This window comes from Orbicella franksi, chromosome 1, assembly GCF_964199315.1.
Source record: "Orbicella franksi chromosome 1, jaOrbFran1.1, whole genome shotgun sequence".
In the NCBI taxonomy this organism is placed as follows: domain Eukaryota; kingdom Metazoa; phylum Cnidaria; class Anthozoa; order Scleractinia; family Merulinidae; genus Orbicella; species Orbicella franksi.
This window is the reverse complement of record NC_138145.1, coordinates 26416015-26439898: the sequence shown is the minus strand read 5'-3', so window position 1 is coordinate 26439898 and position 23884 is coordinate 26416015. Positions and strand designations below refer to the sequence as shown.

General features: G+C 38.0%; 2 protein-coding genes across 4 annotated transcripts in view; one reads left to right on the top strand and one right to left on the bottom strand.

Annotated features, from left to right (window-relative positions):
- LOC145499685 (atrial natriuretic peptide receptor 1-like) lies at positions 1-21724 on the top strand. 3 transcript variants are annotated; one of them, XM_081479212.1, is made up of 21 exons: positions 1-457; positions 5716-6404; positions 7052-7338; positions 7677-7818; positions 8343-8579; positions 9356-9452; positions 9895-9991; positions 10614-10694; positions 11124-11201; positions 11676-11780; positions 12469-12540; positions 12632-12797; positions 14395-14547; positions 14959-15139; positions 15371-15511; positions 15778-15901; positions 16240-16308; positions 17542-17716; positions 18107-18205; positions 19593-19684; positions 20390-21724. In XM_081479212.1, exons 2-21 carry the CDS (start codon positions 5741-5743, stop codon positions 20495-20497), a joined length of 3168 nt encoding a protein of 1055 aa, XP_081335338.1. In that variant the 5' UTR covers positions 1-457; positions 5716-5740; the 3' UTR covers positions 20498-21724. The 3 variants fall into 3 exon arrangements, with proteins under 3 accessions (XP_081335338.1, XP_081335351.1, XP_081335344.1); XM_081479225.1 differs by lacking the exons at positions 18107-18205; positions 19593-19684; positions 20390-21724 and adding an exon at positions 17011-17068 and having other exon boundaries at positions 17542-17624; XM_081479218.1 differs by lacking the exons at positions 18107-18205; positions 19593-19684; positions 20390-21724 and having other exon boundaries at positions 17011-17559.
- Positions 21718-23884, bottom strand: part of LOC145499707 (ras GTPase-activating protein 1-like) — a 30239-nt gene continuing 28072 nt past the window's right edge. Inside the window, exon 25 of the mRNA XM_081479237.1 lies at positions 21718-23164. Within this exon, the coding sequence (XP_081335363.1) occupies positions 23057-23164 (108 nt within the window). The 3' untranslated portion in view covers positions 21718-23056. The remainder of the gene's footprint in view (positions 23165-23884) is intronic.

Here is a 23884-nt window from a genome sequence, read left to right as displayed (position 1 = left end):
TATGGTAGAATAATAAGGTCCTGTCACTAACTATTTGTTTTTCCCTTGTTATTTATGTAGACGACATCCGTTCAAGAACAATGACGGACGTATTGTTAGCCACGTTACGTCTCGCGTGAATAATGAAAGAAAATGAAGAGAGCATGACTCATTTATAATCCATAAATAATACCTAATAGAGAGTCATACAATCAGCCGGATCACCCGCCTGTGAAAAATATGCAAAAACACATCTTTAATCACCCACCGCTTCCACCGAAGGGAGCAGAAATTCGTACACAACTACTGCAATTGAAAACTATTGTTTGTCGATTCATAAAGGGCTAAGTAATTCACATGTTTATGTGCGTATTGCGAAGAGCAAAAGAAAAATTTGCTGACGGAACTTGACAAGCCTGGAAGAGAAACTCTTTAACAAGTAGTAGAGAGTCAGGAGAGGCGGCTAAAAATAGCACAGGTAAGTTTGCATTCGTTGTAGCAAATAGAGTCATTTCAGGTTGACAGAGAATATCGTGATTTTGCCATTTCCTTGGCGCATACGTATACACATAAATTCCTGACTTTGTTGCATTCCCTTGCGATGCATTTGTTTCCACGCGCCGTAAGGGACGTTTTACGTAAGAGCGCTAAGATGACAACTGTCGCTACCAAAATGCTTTGTTTTGATTGAAGATGATAGCACCAACAGCTCCGGGCAAAATAACGTATTCAATAACGGTTCGATTTGGTAAAAAGAATACCAGTTTTATATCTACCTAGCCCGGCAAAAAACTCAATGTTTAAAGATAGAAATCTAGTTAGGAACTGTACTATTCAAACCCACATTTTAAACTTACTTTCATATTCTCGAAGATAAACTCCAAGAATAGTCAACCACTGTTAAAGGATCTTGAACGTACATTGCTTTGTGTTCTTTGATTGTTGTTATAGTCTTAAAGGTTTTGTTTTAATTCAAGCAAATATGTCCACATTTTCACGCTCAACTGAAAACAAGAAATACAGAAAAACTGTTGTTAACAAATTACTGTGCTGCACAAACTGTTGTCATTAAAACGTACAGGCGTTATTGAAATCACGAGATGTCGATGGCATACTATTCCTTCAGTCTGGCTAGAACCTCAGTCTCTATTGCCAGTAGTTAGTCGTGATATTAGATTTGAGAACGTTTCATTATAGATTGGTAGCATCGACTGGACACTGAACAACAACTTTTTCAAAAGCGTTACATCATATCTTAGTACACAGTACCACATGAGAGTCCAGGTGTTAAACCTATGCACTGATATATCAATTTCTCTGTCATTGTAGTAAAAGGGTCAATGGTCCTACATATTAGCTCTATAAAGCGTTCTTCATATCCTATCACCGAGCAAACAAACCATTTCAGTAAAAGTGACAGCACTTCAGAAAAGTGGCACGCTCGCCATGTTGTTTTCGCCGCGCCGTACTGCATCAAGCATAAAAGTACACAGGGTATAATTATGCCAATTCTTCCATCTGTTCAATAGTTTTTCGATCTCGAAATTCTTAGTATATCAATTTAAAGTCACTTTGGATAAACATTTCATAAACGCATTTGAGAAGGAACGTCTGAAATTAGTCTGAAAACAATGCTTAAGTCTATGTGGATGAGTGTTATTCACAGAATAATTAACAGGCATTCTTTAGTAGGATCAGAAAATAGTTTCCACAACATCGGACGAAGACGAACAATACATTTATTAAAAGGAAAAACCGCAGTTTAATTTACACCCCTGGGTGAAATATTAGCTTTATGCACGGCTTAACCGTTCTGACGGTATCCTTTGAATTGCGGTACTCAGTTTTGTTTGTTTACTATATAAATTACCCGGGACCAGAGACTAGTTATTAGTGGTTTAGCTTGCGCGATCAGTACTAGCTGATAGGCCGTGGCTATTTTTAATTAGTTCTCGAAGATTGTTTGCCGCTGCTGTGAACAAAACTTTAAACGAGTCCCTATATCATACATATAGGAAGATTTGGTTTACTTAGTAACCTGCTATCAGCAAATGTTATTGACGTAATAAAATAGCAATCACTTGTACAGAAAGATTGCCATAAACATCAGTTGCAACTTCATTAAGTTTCCTTCGAAACAGTAGAAATTGATTTGAATAATAATAACAATATTCCTCTTGTCTTAAATTGTTTAGCGCCAGCTGACATTGATAAAATCAGTAGAGTATATACTATTAAATTCGGACAACCCGTGAAATTTAATAATCCCAACCGATGGATCAAAATAAACTAAGATCAATCTGTTTCAATCACTTCGAATCACAAAACAAACGAGGTCAACTGAATTACAACACACCGGAGTTATAAATTATTACCTTTCGAAAATTAGTAACTCATAAATCTTTGAAATACACTATTAAAGTAGGCATTATTATTTATATAAGCAAGTTAAAAGTAACGATAATGTCATGACGTTTCGGCGACCTCATGACGTCATTATCAAGGAATGAATAAATGAGAGCGAGTTCAAAAGAGGTAAGACCTGTATATTTACAAAAATGAAGTTAAGTTAGACAAAGGCTTCCGCGCGCGTAAGTATCATATTTATTCATTCCTTGATAATGGCATCATAAGGTCGCCGAAATGTCGGGACATTATATCGTTAGTCTTTACTTGCTTTATGTTTCAAAAGCATTGTTACTAATTATTATTTATTATTTTTCATTATTTAGTCAGTTCTGTAAACATTGAAAACAATGAAATCTCTAACGACTGTTAATCGTCTGGATTTTGTTTATGAAATGTAAAATATTTAAACAATTAGAGCACTTTTTCCGTGTTTACAAAGCCTCACCTAAACACGAGGAGGGTTGGGAGAATTCGAGACAGTTTTGCAAACCCGAGACGTAGCCTAACTTTCGAGAATTCTCCCAACCCTCCGAGTGTTTAGATGAGGCTGTGTAAACACAGAAAAAGTGCACGGTTGCTTTTATAAAATAATCCTCAAAAATACGCGCGAATCTAAAACGTCACAACCGGGTTTACATACTTTCATCTAAACACACCTATCGACCAATGAGAGCGCGCGTAATAGCTCGGTTATGTAACAAAAGGGTAACATTGAGGATCGGCGAAAGTCTTGTGCCACAACCGGATTATTGCCAGTCCATCGCACTTTATCACAGTATCAGGTTTGCTGGTGGATAAAAAATTTCGCTATCACTCAATTATTTTCCTGGGTAAAGAAAATCACTGTGCAGAAATATAGTGTATAGCTTAAATGGAAGAACTCGACATGATACTCTTCGATGTTGTTGTGGGTTTCCTAATAAAACGATTTTTTTTTCAATTTTAAGTATTATGCGAAGCAAAAAACACACTTGGAAAATGTTCAGAAATACGAGTGCTGTAGTACAGGACAGTGTTTGTGTTGAGTAATCAGCGATTGTGCTATTAGTCAATTCTCCAAAATAGAACTACTCGAAAAGCTCGAGTTTCTTTTTTTCTATACCTATAAATCGCTCGACTGAACCTGACTACTGTGCTACACGAGTCGTCTCGAAAGTACACTTTGACGCTAATTGATGCTACGCAAGACTCAGATTACCTTTCGGAACTGAATTTAATTCAGAGATGGTGTTAATCGAGCCTTAGATTAAAATATGTGTTTTATTTATATATCGACACTCGCCGACAACCGTAATTTTCACTCTATGAAGATAACTAATGCAACCAAGTAAAACAAGCGCGGAAACAGAATTTTACTAATTAAAATCCGTATTGTGACGCAAAGCATTTATTTTTTTTAACGTGCCAAATAAACGTCCCTGTCGTTGTTAATGTAGCTTTAGCAACTTTTCCCCGCCTGTAGAAACGCTGTCTATTTGTCAAGATTTCTCCTTTTCTCAATTTGTTTTGCAAAAGTCTCAAGTCGCATCAATCTGAAAGACTCACTTTTTGAATAAGTTAAGAAACGTTGAATGGCAAAATAAACAGTTTTGACATACTTCAGTATTATATACCGTCTGGCTTTGAAAATTGATACACGCCACCCGCAGTCAAGCGAAAACCAAGTCCGAGAGTGACTGGAAACTTAATTGCGCGATAATTCTATTTTGTTAAAACACTGACCGTTTTCTTTAATATTAAAAGTTTGATGTTATTTTAGCACAAACTTCAGAAAGAAAACTCTCAGGAAAATTATCATTATTATTATAATTAAAATAACTAAGTCTTTTACTTAAAATTACATCTATAGACCTGATCGAAGACCTCAGACAGAAGTCAGGTACATATACGGTCCAACCTCCCCTTACTGCCAACTCAAGAACAGTCCACCTGATCCCAGAGAAAAAAAAAAAAACAGAATTAAGAAAAGTCTCTAACTCTATCATACAGACACCTGCATAATACGGATAGTAGGGTTTTACCGCTTTTGTTTCCGTATTAACGAGGTTTGACTGTAATTTGGTGAGCCTAGTTAGAAGGTGCCAGTGGGTTGATATGGCAACAAAGGGATCTAACCAATAACATGCTGATCAAACGAGATAAACTGTCAATAGAATAGCTACGTGAAATCAAACTGAGCAAACAGATGGAAGGCTTTCTCAGTTTGTTTTAAGTCTTACATATTGATGCAAATTATGAGCACTAACGAAACTAGATGAAGAATCGAAGACAGTCTGTTTTGTAAGTGGACAATTAGACCTTAAACGTAAGGTATGACACTGGCCAGTTGTTCAAAAGGTGGATAACGCTATCTACCGGATAAATCGCTATCCAGTAGACAAGTGTTAACAAAACAAACCACGCTTTCCACTGGATAGTGATTTATCTGGTGAATGGCTTTATCCACCTTTCGAATAACCCGGGCCTCCTCTAAACAGTTTCGATTCGTTAAAACTTGGCAAAACTTCAAAAACAGTTTATTGTTATATGCCGATGTACATTATATTAACACCACGTTAAGTTAATTTTTTTCGATTGCGTGCGTTTATTTTGACCGCAGTAAACAACATGAAAGACCTTTCTTCCAAACGAAGGGTTTACAAACAGTCTCAGTGTTTTGCATATAGCGATCATATTGTGCATCATAACATATAACATATAACATATAAACATAAAAAATTGCTTCTAAATGTTTATTCCAAGATTTAACTGAGACCCACCGCCGGTCTAATTGGCTCACAAGTGTATTATACTGTATCACAAGGGAAAAATTTCTTCAGGAAGTGTTCCTCGTCATACCATGCATCTATCTAGCTATCGCATATGTCTAATGAAACACAACCAGTCAATGCAGAGACTTCAAAGCAAGATGGCGAGGAGCGGCGGCAGCACAAAGCGACGTGTTAATCCGCATCAGCTCAGATTTTAGATCATCATTTACATTCCACTCTAATAGCAACCATCTTCATGGCAATAACGCTGATTTTCCCGATTGTAACCCAAACTAGACTGTGTCACAGCCGCACGCCCCGAAATAAAAAAATCGGAGAGAAGTCTCCCGCAAGGAAAACAATACCACCTCAAAGTCGTGTGCCTCTTTATTCTGGGAAGCTGTCTGTTTGTGGCATTACGCAATGTGTACAGATGAAAAATTATTCAGCGATAATAACAATTAACTGTATGAGGGGAAGCAAAGATTGGCTCACGACAGAATACTGGTTAAAAGTAATCTCTAGTAGAGAAGGCTTTCAAGTAATTTAATCTTCTGATTGTTCTCTTTTGCCACAGATTTCAAGCTGGAGGACAACCCGTCATGGAAATCCGTTATTTACGTCTCAGGACATTTTACGCCTTCCTGTTTATTCACTTTGCTGTGTCGGAAAACATTCATTTAGGTGTCATGCTGCCAACATCAAGGTCTGGATTTTCTGAGCTTGGAAGAGCTTTAGAACTTGCTATAGCTCCCGCCATTCAACACGTTTACAATCATAGCAGACTTTCGCGCCAATGGAACATAACGTACACCGTCAAAGACAGCGCATGTCACAAAACAACTGCAGTCGGTAAAACATACGAACTTCATAGTGCGGATGTTTTCATCGGGCCAGCGTGCTCCGATTCCTGCTTGTCAGCGGGTTTATTGGCCTCTTATTGGAATAAACCAATGATATCTTACTCGTGTTCGTCAGTGGAGTTGAGTAAGCGATTCTTCTACAGCACTTTTGCAAGGACACAACCTTTCAGTAGAACATACTTGGACGAGACCCCGGATATACTTTTACAATCCATGAGGGTCTATAACTGGACACGTGCCGCTATTATTTCCACAGAGGATCTCGCGTGGACGCCAGTTGCCATCTCCATGACAGAAATTTTTCAAAAGAACAACATCAGCGTACCGTTCAAAGGGTTTTATGTGCCAAGTTCTTCGTTTTCACACAATACGTTCCTAAGTCAAGTCAAAGATAAAGCGCGAAGTAAGCAATATTTTTCTCTTTTTTTAAAGGTTTTTTTAGTGGGAATACATTTTTGAAAAAAAAATGAATTATGTATATGTTGTATTAAAGTGTGAGGAACAAGATACATAATACATAAAAATCATTCAGCGTTCACTGTGTCAAAGAACCCCCGCCAGACGTAAGAAGTGTACGAATACGATTTCCATCTTGAAGACAGAAAAGGATGAAATTTAGCAATTATGGAATTTATCTAGAGCAAAAGGCAAACAGACACCTTTTCATCAAATCATACGAATTACAGAAATGTACTTCGTACGAGATACCAATAAAATGTTCAAGACTCAAGTGGAACCACGAGCGAAGCAAATGTTTACTTAAAATGTTTGAACACAAACAATACGCGTGGTGTCTCATCATATCGAATGTAGCTCTAGACCAATGAGCATGCAAGAAATGTTCCAGACATTTTCAAATTTAAGGTGGTCTTTGTTGTTCCCCTCGTATATATCAAAAAAGTCACGAAACGCAGTGTTGATGGAGATTATTTCAAAACATACATGTACGACTTAAACTTGTACAAACCAAGACATTCATTCGCTCCGTTTTTCAGGTAGGAATGTAGAACTCTATTTGGCTAACCTTCGTTCTTACCTAATTCTTTTCAGTTATCTTTCTTCTTGCCTTTAATAACGAGGTGGCGAAGCTTCTTGTAGCAGCAAATGAACTGGAAATGATGAATGGCGAGTACGCCTTCATCACACTTGATTTCACAATCGACAGTAACTGGGTCAAGGAATCGTGGGCCGGTGGTAGGAGCATGGAAGATTTTGTGGCACTTTTCGATGGTACCGTTAATCTGTCAGTGAAGGGGCCACACGGAGAAAACTACGAAACGTTTGTACGACAATTCAGTGAAACGATAAAGGCAAACAATATATCAGAACTTTCGGTTGTAAGTATTGTTTTATCAAGCAAACATTTTCTGTAAAATTGATAAGTAACATCGTGTTCTGAAAGATTTATGTACAAAATATTGGCCCAATATTTATGTACTTACATGCATTTTTAAGACAATATGTCAACAAAGAAGGAACAAGGAAATTGTCGCTTGAGTGATAAATTAAATATCTAAAGGAATAGGAAGTAGATCTGTTGAAAGAGGTTTTCTCTATATCGTGATTGCCATCACTTAAATCTTTCCTTCTTCAACCCTGCAGGCAAGTCCGTAATGTTCAACTGTTAGACTAGTGGCGACCTTTGTTCTTACATGTATAATAACAATATTTTCAGACCTTTCAGTTTGCCGCCTATCTTCATGACGCAATACAACTGTACGCTGTTGGTCTTAATCGATCTGTAAGTCAAGGAGGGACAAAGATTGATGGATTCTCAATTATTACAAACATAAGCAATGGCGATGTACTTTTCAAAGGTGATACGCCTATTAGAATTTTTATTTGAAGGTACAATAGAAACCCGCCTTACATCGAAACGGGCACCTCGTTATTACAACGGGTTACTTTTGACAACAAGGGAGTTAAGTTAACCTCTTTAATATGATGACACCGTTAGAAATACGAAATTCTGATGGCTCCCTAGAGACTCGAAGTGATGCAAATTAATGGAGTTGCAAAAAGTGTAGTTAATTGTAACATAGCGGAACACGAGATTTTAATTCATGCCGCTCTATTTTCTAGCTGAATTTTGTACTTAGTTATCAGTTGAGACGAAACTGGCCTAAAGGCTCGTTTGTATACCTGTAAAATACAAGTGACTTGTGGGATATTCCAGGGAATACTACTCAAAAAGCATGACATATTTACTAGTATGTATGACATGTCTAAGAATAATTATCCTACTTCTTGACACAAGACATTCAAGAGTTGCAAGTTCAGTTCTCTAACTTCATTAAAAAGAAAGCAGGTAGAAATGCAACTGTTTTTGTTTATATTTCAGGCATGTCTGGAGACGTGGCCATCAACGGGGAAGGTAACCGGATACCAGTGTTTGTATTTAGCAACAGACAAAATGGGCGTTTGATTCCTATAGCGGAGATTGATCAAACAAAGCCAAACAATGAAAGTGTCACAGTCTACAATATGACCACACTGTGGCCGAATGGAGTAACGACTGTGCCACTTGATGCACCTAAATGCGGATTCCGAGGAGAAAAATGCTTGAAGACTCCCGAAGGTAAAACAGAGATTTGATTACTTATGTGACTTATGCTGTAGAAGTGTTCTTTCTTGGAAGAACACTTTTGAGAACTATACAAAAAGAAACATATTTACTTTCAAATTTGTGGCAAGGAATTCCTTCTAAAGAGTCATCAAATCTATGTAACAATGTACTGATACCTACATTTAAATCTATAGAAACCTACATCATTTATCTGTTTTATAACCAGCTGAGTAAAACAAGTACAAGACCAAAATAATTTGGCATCCTCACACGTTATGGGCCATCTCCACTTATATAATTAATTGAGAATAAATACCTTTTATCGGTTGGTCTTAATTTCTGTTAATTGTAGTCCGCACGCGTCAAAGTGATTGACTCGTCAGCTTCTGCCAATTTGGCCAAATTACACGCAATATGAATTAAATTCCGCTCAAGTTCTCGATGTTTGTTACGACATATGTGTAAGACTTTTTGTATTATCATCTTTTATCGTCTTTCGTCTTATCACATATGGGGTTGCACGTTTCTGGTTGACATGTAACAAAGTAAGCAAGCGTACATCCTTCCCCCCGCCCCCCCTTCGGAAAGCAAAAAAATATAGATTGATTATGGCTGCTGTCTGCTCTAATATGCATGGGAACTTACTGTTAAATAAAGAAATTTCATTATGCAAAATGTTATCTTAGCTTGCTATCGTAGAGTTACACTAACCCAAGCTACATGTGGATACCCTGTAATGTTTTAAACTGTGGATATTTTTTGTCTGGGTTTATTTCTGCTTCCCACAGAAAAGGATGAGGAAGAAGGATTCAACTATCTGTTGCTTCTGACCCTGATGTTGATGGTGTTGGTTGTTGGCCTTCTTCTCGGCTTTCTTTACTACAAGTAACGTGCAACGTCCATTTAGTACTTTAATGACCCGATTGTCCCCCGTGGTCTGAACTAATTAATCAATCATAACTCATATTTTTACAGTAGCAATAATAATGATACATTAACAAAGATTTTGATCATAAGAGAAGTTTATCATTCTACGTATTGATCATTTATGACATTTTGTCCTGTGCAGGATGTGCTATTTTGTTACGACATGTTTTCGTGTGCTTCATTACCTCAATTATGTCATATTTTAACAACAGTCTTCCTGAATTTCACTTCGGCTTCTTGTTGTTTAAACTATTTGGGTAAATAAGGAACAATTTGATTCGGCTTAAATTCGCTTAGTGTTAGTCTACTTTCTTTTGCAACCTTCTTAGTTCAGTTTTATTAATACATTTTATTTCATTTACTCTCTATTACTAACTGGATTTAACCTTTATGTTTCCAGGAGAAAGGTTTATGAAAGGGATCTTATGAATACGTCGTGGGTGATAGATTACAAAGACATCATCTTATGCTCTCGGGGCAGCCGAGTCTCTAGCAAAGTAAGTTGACTTTGAAAGCTTATAACAAAACTTATTTTTTAAATGTTAATAATTACTTGTTCACAATCTTTGCATTCTCTATTCCCTAAATATTTGGTTGACCGGTTTGTTTCGAATTACAATATTGGCCAGAATATGTATTTGATCTATTAAACTAGCAAAAATTACAACTACTTAAAAGGAGGTTTTGTGAGTAGTCCGCTTGGATGAAACGCACAAATCAAAATGAGTTCATGTTATACTGGTGCGTATTTACATCCATACTTTATTCGAGTTGCAAAAAAAAGTACAAGACATGGATATCATGTGTACCAATAAAACATAAGAGTTGCAAAAGGCACCTTACGCGTGGTGAGATGCAGGGACCAGACGCATATGGACACCATTTTTAACAAGATAAATTCTCTTCAGATAGACCCCATGTAAGCCAGCCACAGTGCGAAAAGAAACCTGCATTCACTTTACGGGACATTTTTATAAATAACGAGTAGACGAGTTACCCAAAGCAAGATGAAATCGTATAAAAACACTCTAAAGCCCAGTTAGGGATCGCAAACTGTTTCCAGGGGAGCCCTGAATTACCAAGTTGAGTTATATTTAATTGATTTTGTACGTGATCCAGGTCAAAACCGGTCCCGGCTCGTTCATTAGCACCATGGGAGGTGACTTAAATATCAGTCTCACAAACGTTGGACGATATAAGGTACGAGGCATTTAAGTGTACGGATGGTACTTTTAGATAAGGGATCATACCTTAGGAAGAACCTTACCATCATCAAGTGCCAGCGATGCGTTATTTATTCCAGACAAAAAAAAAGCTTAATCCAGTAACGTGATAGAATGATTTTGAACCGGGGCCTGCGTTTCTTAATCAAAATAGGCGCGTCACGAGTATTAAAGTAGCATAAAAGCAGCCACGTTTAATTTTTAAACTCACTTGTATTTGAACCATGCAATGGTGTCACTTATTTTCAGGTCTTGTGATAGATCAGTTAGTACAAAAAAACAAAGATCTGCTTGGTTAATCGGTTGTTTAAGATACGTCTGCGAACTACTGAAAATGAATAGTACTTAGATTATTAAACAATAATCTCTGACAAGCGCGCTAATTATTCGTGATAATATGTTTCAGGCTGAACTGGTGGCTCTGAAGCGACTACGAAAAAACAACATAGAGTTGAGAAGAGAAGTGTTTGTGGAAATGAAACAGGTACATATTTTGCAATGTATTTAAACTAAAAGGGCCTATTTAAACACGAGGAAAATTACGAAAAACTTTGAGTCACTCCTCAATTGCTGTGAAGATTTTTAACTTTATTCCTCCAGTTTAACTGATTTTTTTTCATCTATTTCTGTTCTTCCTTCAGACTAAAAAGTCTGTTAGTTTAGAATAGACCCTTTTACAGTTGTCTGCTCAGTGACCTGGCCTTTGGATGGCAGCGAGGTTAGAGTTGACCTTGTTTTGATACAGACCTCACTGCTTTTGTCGTGTAAAACAAGTTGTTCTGATGCTAACTAGGTGTATTTGCATGACAAAAGCAGTGAGGTCTGTATCAAAACAAGGTCAACTCCAGCCTCGCTGCCATCCAAAGGCCAGGTCACTGAGCAGACAACTGTAAAATGGTCTATTAATGACTTCCCTTTTTGGCATCATGGTTAATCTTATCGTTTTGCTGTTTTACAGGTGCGCGACTTAATACACGAAAATGTCAATCAATACACTGGAATGTGCATTGAGTCTCCCAATGTGTGTATAGTCTCAATGTTCTGCACCAGAGGAAGCCTCCAGGTGAATTTAATCTCACTTCTTGCTAATTGCGACTGATATACATATATGGTTTCTGAGAACCATTTCTCTATGGCGTAATGTGATTGGAACCGAGCCCATAGACTATCAAGGCATTTAGAAGGAAGCGTTGCTTGGCAGTCATTTGCAGAAAAACCGAACTTCTCGGAGACAAGAATTTCAGTCGCCAGGTTAACTTTTCAAATGAATTTCTTGCAAATTCTACGAAACTTGAGGGGTGCCAATAGGTCATACAATTATAAGGTAGTTTCGCATGTACATTCTTTCTAAATCCGAGAAAACCTTAATTAGTAAGAGAGAAAACATCTAATAAATCTCTCGATAGTCACGAAGTTCCGCCGAGATAAAACAAAAATTAACAAAGCTGGTTACAAAGCTCAATACAATATTGTTAGGGATTTCGTAGAAATTGCAGCTACAAAAACAACAAGCTTTAAGTCCTCTTGGTCTCACAGAAATATTTTGTAAAGTTATTCATTAACAGCGTTAGGACCTGGCTACCCTAAATAACTACAGAGTTAAAAAAAAGGGCAGGTAGCCGGATCTACAGATGTATTTATACGACGAATGTTCTAAAAGCCAAGATTTAAGTAATTTCTAAACCATGTTGGACAAATTCATTATACATAACTGGTTTTTTTATTATCGTTCTCTTTTCACCTATTTTAAGGATCTTTTGGCAAACGATGATATCAAAATTGACTGGCTCTTCAGGATGTCATTTGCAAACGATATTGCAAAGGTGAGCGATATTTACATTATTGAAGTTGTGATGGCTTTATCTTTTGATTTATCAAAAAGCTAAGAATGGCTAAGCTAATTTCTTTCTCCAGGGCATGGTAGCGTTACACAACAGTCCAATAACAGCACATGGTAACCTGAAATCATCTAATTGCTTGATTGACGGTCGTTGGGTTTGTAAAATATCGGACCATGGCTTGGACTCGGTCAAAGCAAATCAAACAGAAGAGGATTTAGGAGAATACGCCGAAAACAGACGTAAGTCGTTTATTGCCATACCCAATATCACGAATTGTCCAAAAGGCTGTTATGATTTTAAGTTTTTATTCCCTCTTGCATCAAGGACTATAGAAGACAACCGAGAGTACCATATCGAAGTTTCGCCTCTTCAAAAAAGAAATCAGGAGACGTTGTACTAATCTCCTCTTAGAAAGAGAAAATTCTGCCAAATGTTCTGGCAAACCTGAGCGGCATTTGTGAAGTCGAGTGTAAACAATATACATGTATCTGTCATTTATCGTCTTAAAGGAGCTCAGTCACAGTATTTTGGAGTTATTTTGGCCACGTACAAAATTACCTTTCAATTGAGCGAAACCTGAAAATAGCAGTTTGCTAACATAGAAAGACACCAAAAGGGATAATAACAAGACATAAAGGAACAAGGATGTTTAAGGATGGATTCAAACGCTGAATGCACGGGTTGGCGTTCAGTAGTGAGTACGTATTAGATACCCCAACTAATCAAAAGGAGAGTGCTACCTTCCCAGATAATCAGATGCATGACAAAAAATAAATAAATGCGGGTGTCTGGTTACAAGGTTGATACATTACAGGTGGGTCAGCGTACCTTGGGACATCATAGTGTAGATCGAACATCAGAAATTATGCTGGCATAATACATGTACTCTTTCGTAGCATAGCTATGCTGATTTTATAACGACCTTTAACACTGAGTGGTAAATATGTATGTATTTGTATTCCAGCACGAATCTGTTAGCGTAGACATATAACAATTCTCTACGATAAGGACAAACCACGAGACTCTTCTTACCGTCAAAAAACACTGACTGAGCTTGTCAATCTCATTACGTTTCTTTCTCAGCTCCTGCTTCATGTAACATTCCTGCTCTGTTTCAACGTTGCTGTAGTTAGGCACGCAGCACTGCAATTAAAAGCACATTTCTAAGCAACAGCCGGCTTTTAACTTTTAAGGAACTTGCAAAAACCTGAATGAGAGAGGATCACATTCTGATACAAATCATTCAACTTGACTCTGACACCCTTAAAGGAGTTAAGTCACGGTATTTTGAGTTATTTTGGCCACGTACGAAATTATCTTTGAATTGAAGGAAACCTGAAAATAATAGTTTACTAAGATAGAAAAGCACCTACGAGATACTGATTAACCATAAAGGAACAAGGATAGTTAGGGATGGAGAAGATTAACACGGATTACAAACGACGAACTTGAAAAATTTAGGCTGATTTTTTCAAAATGCGCAAACCGTGGCCTAGCTCCTTTAAAACCCTCAACCCTAGCTGACGGCTACACGACATGGCAATCACATGGAATATCTGCTCCATGTCTATCAGCCAGCAACGCGTCAAATTACCACATTCCCTGCCCCCCTACCCCGCTCCCCCTCCCCACCCCTCTCTGAAATTGCACTTCACATAACAGTGCTAACTGGCCTCGTATCTCCTCGCGCACTGTTAATATAGTAACTGGATTATATCAGGCTCCTCAGTAAGCCATCAAATCGTGTCTCTTAGAGGAGTGGGAGCATTTTTACCTTTCCCGCGTTTACGACACGTTTGATTTCTTTAGTTCTGTTTGATTTCTTTTCTTCTGAAGGTCTCTTTTGGACTGCCCCGGAATTGTTGCAAGAAAGGAATCACAAAAGCGTTCAATGCACAAAAACCCAGAAAGGCGATGTATACAGTTATGGGATTATACTCCATGAAATTCTTACGCGCGACGAGCCATATTACCAGTTGGAACCGAAAGGTATGTTACAAAAATTACCTCGTAGTATTTAGTAACGGTAAAAGGACCGAGTGGAGCTCAATTCAGTCTATAATCATACTTGTGATTAAACTAATTGGATTCCCACGAACTATAATATAATTTGAGAAAAAAGAGGACAGAAAGAGTAAGTTTTTGGCAAATAAAAGTGGTTGACTTGTTTTCGCGATTATTGAGAGAGGGAACGCATTTAAGTGTAACAGTCAAATGAACAACGCGCGCAAATGACGCGTTAACTGTCCAGTCACATCAAGCATGACGCATAAACCGTCTAATAAATACTCAAATAGGGCTTGCTAATAGCCAATCAGTTTCGAAAATTCTGTTATAGTTAGGATAAATAATGTTGCCTGACTTGTCTGTCTTAACGCTTTCACTTAATCCTTCCTCTAGATGTCTTGGTGAAGATAAGAAAGCGACTTGTGCCTGCTTTTAGACCTGATGTACCAAAGGATGTGGAGGGATGTGATAACAGATACATCCGGCTAATGCAGGAATGCTGGGATAACGAGCCCTCTGTCAGACCAACCTTCGCCGACATAAAACTACAGCTGAAGACGATGAACAGCAGAAAGTAAGTGCTTAGTGTTAACCACATATCGAGAGGAATCTTTACACTGAACCGAGTGATTTAGTAATTTTGTTATTCATAGTTTACTTCATGAGGGGAAAAAAGGCAGAGCCGTAGTAACAGGCAAACCATTTTTGCGGAAAAAAAGTCACCAAGGTTGAATATTTTGCGGCAAAGTATAGCCTAACTACTAACAGCTATTCTAACTTGTTTTATGGACTTGTCTCGTTGTAGAAATTTAGATATCGTAGACAACATGCTTCAGATGATGGAGAAATACACAGATCAGTTAGAGGAACTAGTTGATGAAAGGACTCGTCAGTTGGAGATTGAAAAAGGCAAAACAGAAGAGTTGCTCTATAAAATGCTACCCAAGTAAGTTGTTACAAGTAAAAAGTTGCTACTACAACTAACTTAACAGAGGCAGTATTCAGTGCAGGAGAATATCTTGTGAAAGATGCAGCTTTAATCCAACTATGTCGATAATGCAAATTGACTTTCAAATAAAATGCGGATAAATGACAATTTTGTTCTTATTTTGCTCCTTGTGTGGCGTGGTGTTGGCATCCTCAGTTTTTGTTAAAACCATTTGCCGTGCACTTCCTGGCGTGTAACATCTGATTAACCTTTTGTCTGAATAGGCCGATAGCTGACGAATTGAAGGTTGGAAAAGCCGTCGAGGCTGAGAGCTTTTCAAGTGTCACGATTTTCTTCAGTGATATAGTGGGCTTCACAAGAATGGCGTCAGAAAGTACTCCATTTCAGGTAAAACGCATTAACTACAATGACCCATCTGTTTCGTTGTTCACTCAGCGAAGAGGCTACGTAATCTACTTATTGGTTGAAAATAACATATCAAAAAAAAAAAATTACAATGCAGCGTCGTTAATATTAATACGACAACCTTTAGGCCTCATAGTTAACTCTGAGGAGAGTTAGTATTACAGCTGTTCTCAACAAGTAATAAAGTGGCTGACGGAACGTTTCCTGAGGATCAAAAAAAGTAGCTGTAATAATAACTTCAACAATGAGCTCTATAAACTTCATCAGAACAATTAAGGCGATTCGTGAGGTTGACTCGCTGTTTCCGCGTTATCTTCCAGGTGGTGAATTTGCTGAACGAACTGTACACATCGTTTGACAATGTGATTGATAATTATGATGTCTACAAGGTAACAGTTACATCACCATTTCTGTATATCGTCCAAATCGTTTTCCATAGTAATTTTTGAGCACGACGGGTAATTAATTAGTCGTCTTAATGTGAACGATAAAAGGAAGGCCTCGTCAAACGATGATTACCGCGTAATGTGAAAAGTAAAGTCTATTTACAGATACTGCATGCAAGGTCTTTATCTGGAAAAATTAATACATAACGGTCTCCGTTTACTTATGAAAACATATAAGTGTGCCGGACCGAGCGAGGAAAAACAACTACGCCTGAATGTTTTTCAGCATTCATTCATTTTGGAAGAGTTTTACCTGATAGATGAGAATTGTTCGAGAATACAATTGTCAGCTTAGAAATGCGGAACGTTTTCTACCGATAGATGGAATCTGAGATCTGCAAAAATTTCCTGCTACAGGGGAGTACAGAAATAAGCGAACCAACATGTACTCGTAATTTGCGCCAGCAGAAAAATGCGTATACGCATATACCCACACCCTGGGAGGTACCTCCCGGCCTATGCGGGGAGGCTCTGCCCAAAATGGGTACCTGTACAGGTATATGAAAGCATAGGGATTCACAAGTTGAGGTATATGAACGGGTATGGAAATCTGTCATTTAGATATAACGTGAACGGGAACTGAATAACTGAAACCTGTTTTTTGGATTAACATTTCTTCTGGTAATGCTTGATTTTCTCCCGAAGTATTGTTCATTGGCTTCATTCCAAGGGTTTAGAAAAGGAATGCAGTGTTCTTAAGTAGGTATGTGACAGAGGTGCCTTTTTTCAATAATAGATATACGAAAGGGGTACCTTTTCTGTCCAAATGGTATACTAAAGGGTAAGGGGTTGGACCTTGGGGCACAGCCCCCCTGTACAAAACTTGGTAAAGTACTTTCACCGGGGGGGGGGGGGAGGGGGAGACATACGTGTATACAGTGCACATGCGTGTGACTCATTAGTATGTATGTAGTTGAGAAATGGGCTGAAAGTTTAACTGATAGCTACGAAATTGATGAAAAGGTTATTGGTATTACTGCACCAGTCAGACTCTCTCATTATGCTCAATCCCAGTAAATCTATTGTGTAAGTGTCGTGTAAGTAGCTCATCATAATTAAGTACTGTGAGTATTATAAGAATAACATACAGAATCATAATTGGTGCTAGTATCCAATATTTATTGTAAGTAGCCATGTTTTCCATTTGTTGTTGTAAATTTTAAAAAAATCTACTAGGTTGAAACCATTGGTGATGCTTATATGGTGGTGTCAGGACTTCCAGTTCGGAATGGCAACAAGCATGCTGGTGAGATCGCTGCTATGGCGCTTAATTTGCTGAGCTGTGTCAAGGACTTCACCGTCCCTCATATGAAAACTAAAAAAGTGCAACTGCGGATTGGCATTCACACAGGTAACTGAACTGGTTTCTGTTTTGAAGAGATCGCATGTTATTTTGTGTTATATGTAGATTTCTGTTTAGTCAGCAAGAGAATATATACCACAGTTCTTCTCTAGGGAATTGGCAACTGAATATACTAATTAGATGATGTATGGCAAGGCCTCAAAGGTTACAGTGTACACCGCAAGTCAACACACACACACACACACATGACCAGGTGTTTTCATGATTTCATGATCACCTAGTTTATGATTCAAAGAGAAATAAATAAACAAAAAATATTTTAATATAGAGCGTAGAATATAGAATCTGCCACCTTGAAAAACCCGCAAACTTATGTCCACAAATTAATGGTTATCATTACTGACCAGTATACTAATATTTCCCTTGAAATAAATTCAGGTCCATGTGTGGCTGGAGTTGTAGGACTCAAAATGCCTCGATACTGTTTGTTTGGAGATACTGTGAACTATGCTTCAAGGATGGAATCTAGTGGTCTTGGTGAGTATATATAAAGTATGGACATTCAGTATTCAGTTATTTTTGCATTACTTCAGTATTCAGTCAAGCACTGACAGGACCCAGCTCCATGCAGATACTTTAACACCACATGTACACGCTTCTCACAATAACTGGTCTGTGTATTTTCTGGTTGAGTGTGACATTATGTATAAGTTATTGTGAGGTACATTGGAATAATCTATAGAAAGCGTGCAAATACTAATTTACTATCATCAATTACTATTATTGTAATAGATTTTGCCTCACAATTCCTATTCAACCTTTTCTAGAGGACCTCCACAAAAACTAGCCACAGTTAAGGTGGATTTCATCTCTAAATAATAAACTACCTCCCTGTCCCCCTCTTCCCTCCTTCCCGCCCCCCTAACACCACCCCAAAAAAACCACAGGCTTATTTTAACTTTTAGTTTGTAACCCTGCTGAGATCAGAAATGTTGTAGTCTTTTGGGGCCATGATCAGGTGGGGCATGGAAGTGAGGGAGTGGGAGGGGGGGGGGGGGCTCTTTGATACCCCAAAATTACTGTACTTGGCCTATGACCACTTAATGAGAGCATGATACATGAATTTATTCCAAAACAGAGGAATGCAGTAAAAGACAACATGTAAGAACCTAATGGTTTAAAACCCTGCTGGCAGAAATTTGCCATTTTTATACCCAAAAATATAAGAACCTGTTTAGCCAAGCAACATCAAGCAGGTTCTTATATGTGGGTATACAGCTCTTGTTATAAAGACAGGGTACATGTACATTCTGTAATCAGTTGTGCAAGACTTATCATAATACAGCTGGGAATAAATACTAAATATTTTATGACCAAATCCAAGTTTATTTATTTTTCTGGTAGTCAGCAACTGTATCTCCTTCACAGAAATGAAGAACCTAATTAAAAACTTAGCTTAAATTGCCAATAACTACCCTAAAATACAGGGACCTATTTTGTCAGACTTCAAAAAACGTAGGTTCTTACACACTGGTTTTTACTGTATTGGACTGTTAAGTACAACTCGTCCAAACATGACCCGCCTAGATTAGCTAAGCTATCCGTGGGCATGTTACAATTGTAATTTTAATTTCATAACAAATAAAATGTATGTATGTAAAGTACAATGTATGGCAAAAGGTCAAGTCTACATCAGGCTATAATAATATTTTCCATACTGCTTAAGTTTATCCCAGTTTCCATACCATTAAGCAACTAGCAATATTTTTACTCCAATCTGATTGGGGGCTAGTCTACCAAAGTCTACCTAGTCTTACTATATAAGCCCAGCAGCTTTCCAGCCACAAAATCTCCTTAATCAAGAACTTACCAAGTTAGCTGCGGTTGTTTCAAGCTTGTTTCACAAGACCTGTTTTATCCACAGCACTTCGAATCCATGTGAGTCCAGAATGTAAAGCTGTGTTGGACACACTTGGAGGATTCTACTTAGAAGAAAGAGGACCAGTCACACTTAAGGTAGCCGATAAATCTTTTCCTTTTTATCGATTTTTAAAAGCCAGTCACATAAAGATCAATTTAAAAATAAAACATGCAGGACATGACCTTTTCAACTTAAAATTTAAACGTTATTGTTCAGTCACTGACGTCAATGTAAAATCAAGTTAATATATTCCCGAAGTGAATATTAGTTCAAAGACGAACTGCAAGTAAGCCTTAAACATGCATGAATATATATACAAAAGAACATCGTTGACGAATCATTTCGCATGTTAAATGGGCCAGAAAACCTACGTGCTGACCTTTGATTGCTTGTTGGTTGACTTCATGAACAAATGTCCAGGAAAGAAGGACCTCCGGTCAAACACAGTTAAATTTGCATGGCTGTTGATCGACGAAACCATTTTTTGCGATTTTAAATTCCTTTCAAACCTTTTCTTTAAGACCAAATGTCCTGATATCCCTTTTAAATCCCCGGACTTGAAGCGATCTGGAGTGATTTGAGCGAAAATTCCAAGCCATGTGGTCTTGTTGACTTGCCGGTGGAGCAAATATGGATTAGCTTAGCAGCCCCGCCTTGAAGTAATATCGCCCCCAGATCTTCTCACTACTCTTCGGGAAAGAGGCGACTGGGTACGAGATTAGCGTTGCTTTGTATGTTCAATTACGACCCATTTACAGAGTACATTTTCTTTCTTAGTTACAAATATTCATTCCTTTCAGGGAAAAGGAACGATTGTGAGCTATTTCCTGTGTGGTAAAGATGGATTTGACAAGCCTTTACCTAACCTGACAGAGGCCGCTTCACTGGAAGAGCATGAGTTCAAATAGTGATTTGAATCTAACCAGCAAAGGACCATTACTAGAAAGGGCTGAATTGCTGCGTCACTTACAAACACCAAAATTAATGGTCGAAGGGGGATTGTGGGAATCGTTGATAGAAAACCAAATAAACTCGGTGTTTCACCAGTCGCATAGCATAAACGGCCGCTTAAAAGCCCTCAGCTTTTAGATGGGCTTGTAAACGGAGGGGCTTATATCCGAGGCGGCTTAAAACAGGAAGAAAAAAACGTTTCGAAACGAGCTATAGCTGCAACATCATAATAAGACGAATTCAAAGCAAGGAAAGATAGAGGGGGGCTTATAACCAGATGCATATGTTGGTTTTCAGGTAGATTGTCCTATAAGCTGGAGGAAGGAGCGGGAGGGGGCGGTGATAGGCCGTAGTTCACGGTAGCAGAAATCCATAAATGCTCACGGACACAAAAAAAAAACTTTGATCTTTGTAACAAGGAACTTTAAATTTGTAAATAGACTCATACCAGTATTCGTATCTATCATACGGTTTCAAAACCCAGACACATTGCATTTAGTGAGTTGACCATTTCCGAGTTGCCTTTTGTCTCTGTGTCAAAACGAGCCTACGTGTGAAACCATTCATATGAAAATGAGTTCCGCGTTCAGGTTCACTTTCCTGCAAATCAAGCTCATTTTCACAAGAAAGGTTTTGCACGAAAACTCGTTTTGAAACAGAGGCACAAGAAAACTCGGAAATGGCCTATTTCGTTCGTTGTTCTTACGATAGTTAGCCACTTTAGAAACGAGAAGAAATCTGGGGCGAGATCCAATTAGCACTCCCCCTGTAGGACCATTACTTGGGACAATATGACGTTCCATCTTTTGTTTTGTCCCCATGTAATGAAAAGTCCCACAAGGGACCGCGAGATGAAACTTGCCCCAGACTTTTCTCGTTTCTGAAGTGGCGAATAAAAGACGGATACTAGGGCACTGAATGGATAAATCAGAACAAGGTACTGGAAAATATATACCACGCTTAGCAAGGGAGATGAAATACTTCTAAAAATGTAAATGTATTTTTCTGTAGAGGCCAAGATGGTGGACCAAGAAAGTTTGTATTTGTAAACGTAAAAAAAAATGTAAATCTTATTTATAGTAGTCATGCACTTAGCTATACAGCCACTGAAAGAGATGACAAGATGTTAAGAAATAATTATTGTAACTAATAATGATAGCAAAACAGTGACTATAGATCAGATAATAAAGACTTTATTTATTACAAAATACTTTGTTATAACAACTTTTAAATTTGGTGATCACGTGAAATCTGGGTATTTCCACTTTCATATTCTTCTGTGGTTGTATCTACAATTTTATTTTGATTTCACATATACTGAAAATACCATAGATTCGTTTGACAAAGTGGCAAGGGAAAGGGGTTTGAATTTAAAACATTTGTCAGTTTTGCAGTCTTCAGGAAACATTTCCAGGGCTTCTGGTCTATTAATTCAGTTTTCAAATTTGTTAAAGTGCCTACTTTATAATTAATTTTCATTATTTACAAATATTTTCTAGTAAAATGTCTACTTTCATGAAACTCATAAACTACTTCTACACTACGATTTACAGCGGGAAAAGTTCAAGACTTGCGACCTTTTAAGGCAGCTTACAACTGTAACACCAACTGATCAGCGTTGCTTAAAAGCTTTTTAGAAACAAGGTGTGAACAAGCCCAGATACCTTTTATATCATAAGATATTCTTAACTGGGCCGGCGCTGTGGTTTGGTTCAGTTACGCAGGTTTTTCAGCTGATATAGTCAATACACACAGAGAAAAACCACACATTTGTATCGAACAAATGGCTAAAACAAGACGAAGGAAAGCACCGAGTGTTAGAGCTACCGTCTACGGAAGCGATAACAATGACAAAACCTTTCCCTGAACCAAAACACTTTCAGACAGCATATACACACCTCTTGGCAGAAAGCGGCCTCGAGATTCGCTTTGAAAATATAAGAAAACTTAAACTGTGTCTGTACTGTTGAGCGAGTCTTCAAGCTTAAGTAATCAAAACCATAAGGGAGCTGACAAGGTGTTATCGGGGTGCCTCATCAAAGACGGACACACCTCATGCGCTGGTTATGAAGTGATGCATGACTTGTGTAAAGATGCCTGTTTGATGCACCGTCGAGCTTTCAATTTGGATCATATGAAATTTGTCAACGAGCAAGAAAAACTACAATCGACAACAATCGGCGATAAAAAAAAAAAGTCATTAATAAATACAAAACTAAGCATCTTCATTCAACTGGCGTTCTGGCTGCATGAAAAGTAGTGAGCTTGGAACTTGATGAAAACCATTTTACTGCAGTGGCTTTGCATCCCCATGAATCAGGCTTGACATATGCAATTCCTAACCAATCATATGTTGACCTGATTCCAGACGTAAGTCACGTGACCAAATCGTGTTGGTTTTAACCACTGATTGGCTTTGCCTTTTCCTTCTTAATCACTGATTGGCGGAGAGCTCATCAATGTCTGTCATCAATCTTTGGTTGCAGATATACTGTGTTGTGTGAGCCGAGGTCAATTCACACCAATTTCTCTGTTCTGTTTGTTAAGCTGCAATTTTCTTGAAGAAACTGTTGTTCCCGTTGTCGTAAGGTTTCTGTGACCGCCACGAGCTTTTTCAAGCCCGGCTGAAATAGCAAAAATTAAATCTACATTTTATTTTGTGCTTGTACATGAAGTAGAATTTGTTTCCTTCTCAGTGCACGTATTACTCCCACACAATCCGAGTTTTGATCAATCCCAAGATGAGTTAATTTTTTTAACAGTCAAAGAGAAATAATTTTAAACATGAGTATTCCGAGAGGACAACAAAATGACCTGAACAGGATGATATTAACTACAAGGCAAAGTAACCATGCAGCTTGCCCGAGGGGAACGTTGTTTCTGATCCAATTTCAGAAAATCCAGTTTTCTTAATAGACAAGAGGTATCTGTGCTTAAATCGGTTGCGCGAAGTACATGATTAAATGTGATTATTATGTTAAGTTTGCAACAGTTATAAGATATCCTATTTTGTTAGGTAAATAAATGTCACGTATGTGAAGGTGAATTAATCAACATGACACGAGCGTGGGACAAAGAAAAATTCTGAGTCCCCGACAGGAATCGAACCCATGACCTCCCGAACACCGGGCGGGCGCTCTATCCACTGAGCTACGAGAACTCATGGAGAGCACGGTCATTTAACTGAGTTCATATATGATAGGTGTCCTGCGTACTGCTAGGATCAACGCTATCGAATTCATCGTGAGTAGTGATAAGTTAATAAAGATGGTGAATTTTAAGCTCGGTAATGAAATGTGAAGGTTTGAGGGCGTGACATGAAGGGGAAAGTAAAATACATTGAT

What these genes read in the sequence shown, in the direction of transcription:
- LOC145499685 (XM_081479212.1), top strand. Translation starts at nt 5,741, where the DNA reads ATGGAAATCCGTTATTTACGTCTCAGGACATTTTACGCCTTCCTGTTT. An exon ending in TGTTTGTGGAAATGAAACAG is followed by an intron (nt 11,202 to 11,675) that starts GTACATATTTTG and finishes GCTGTTTTACAG; the next exon opens with GTGCGCGACTTAATACACGA. An exon ending in GAGGACCAGTCACACTTAAG is followed by an intron (nt 19,685 to 20,389) that starts GTAGCCGATAAA and finishes CATTCCTTTCAG; the next exon opens with GGAAAAGGAACGATTGTGAG.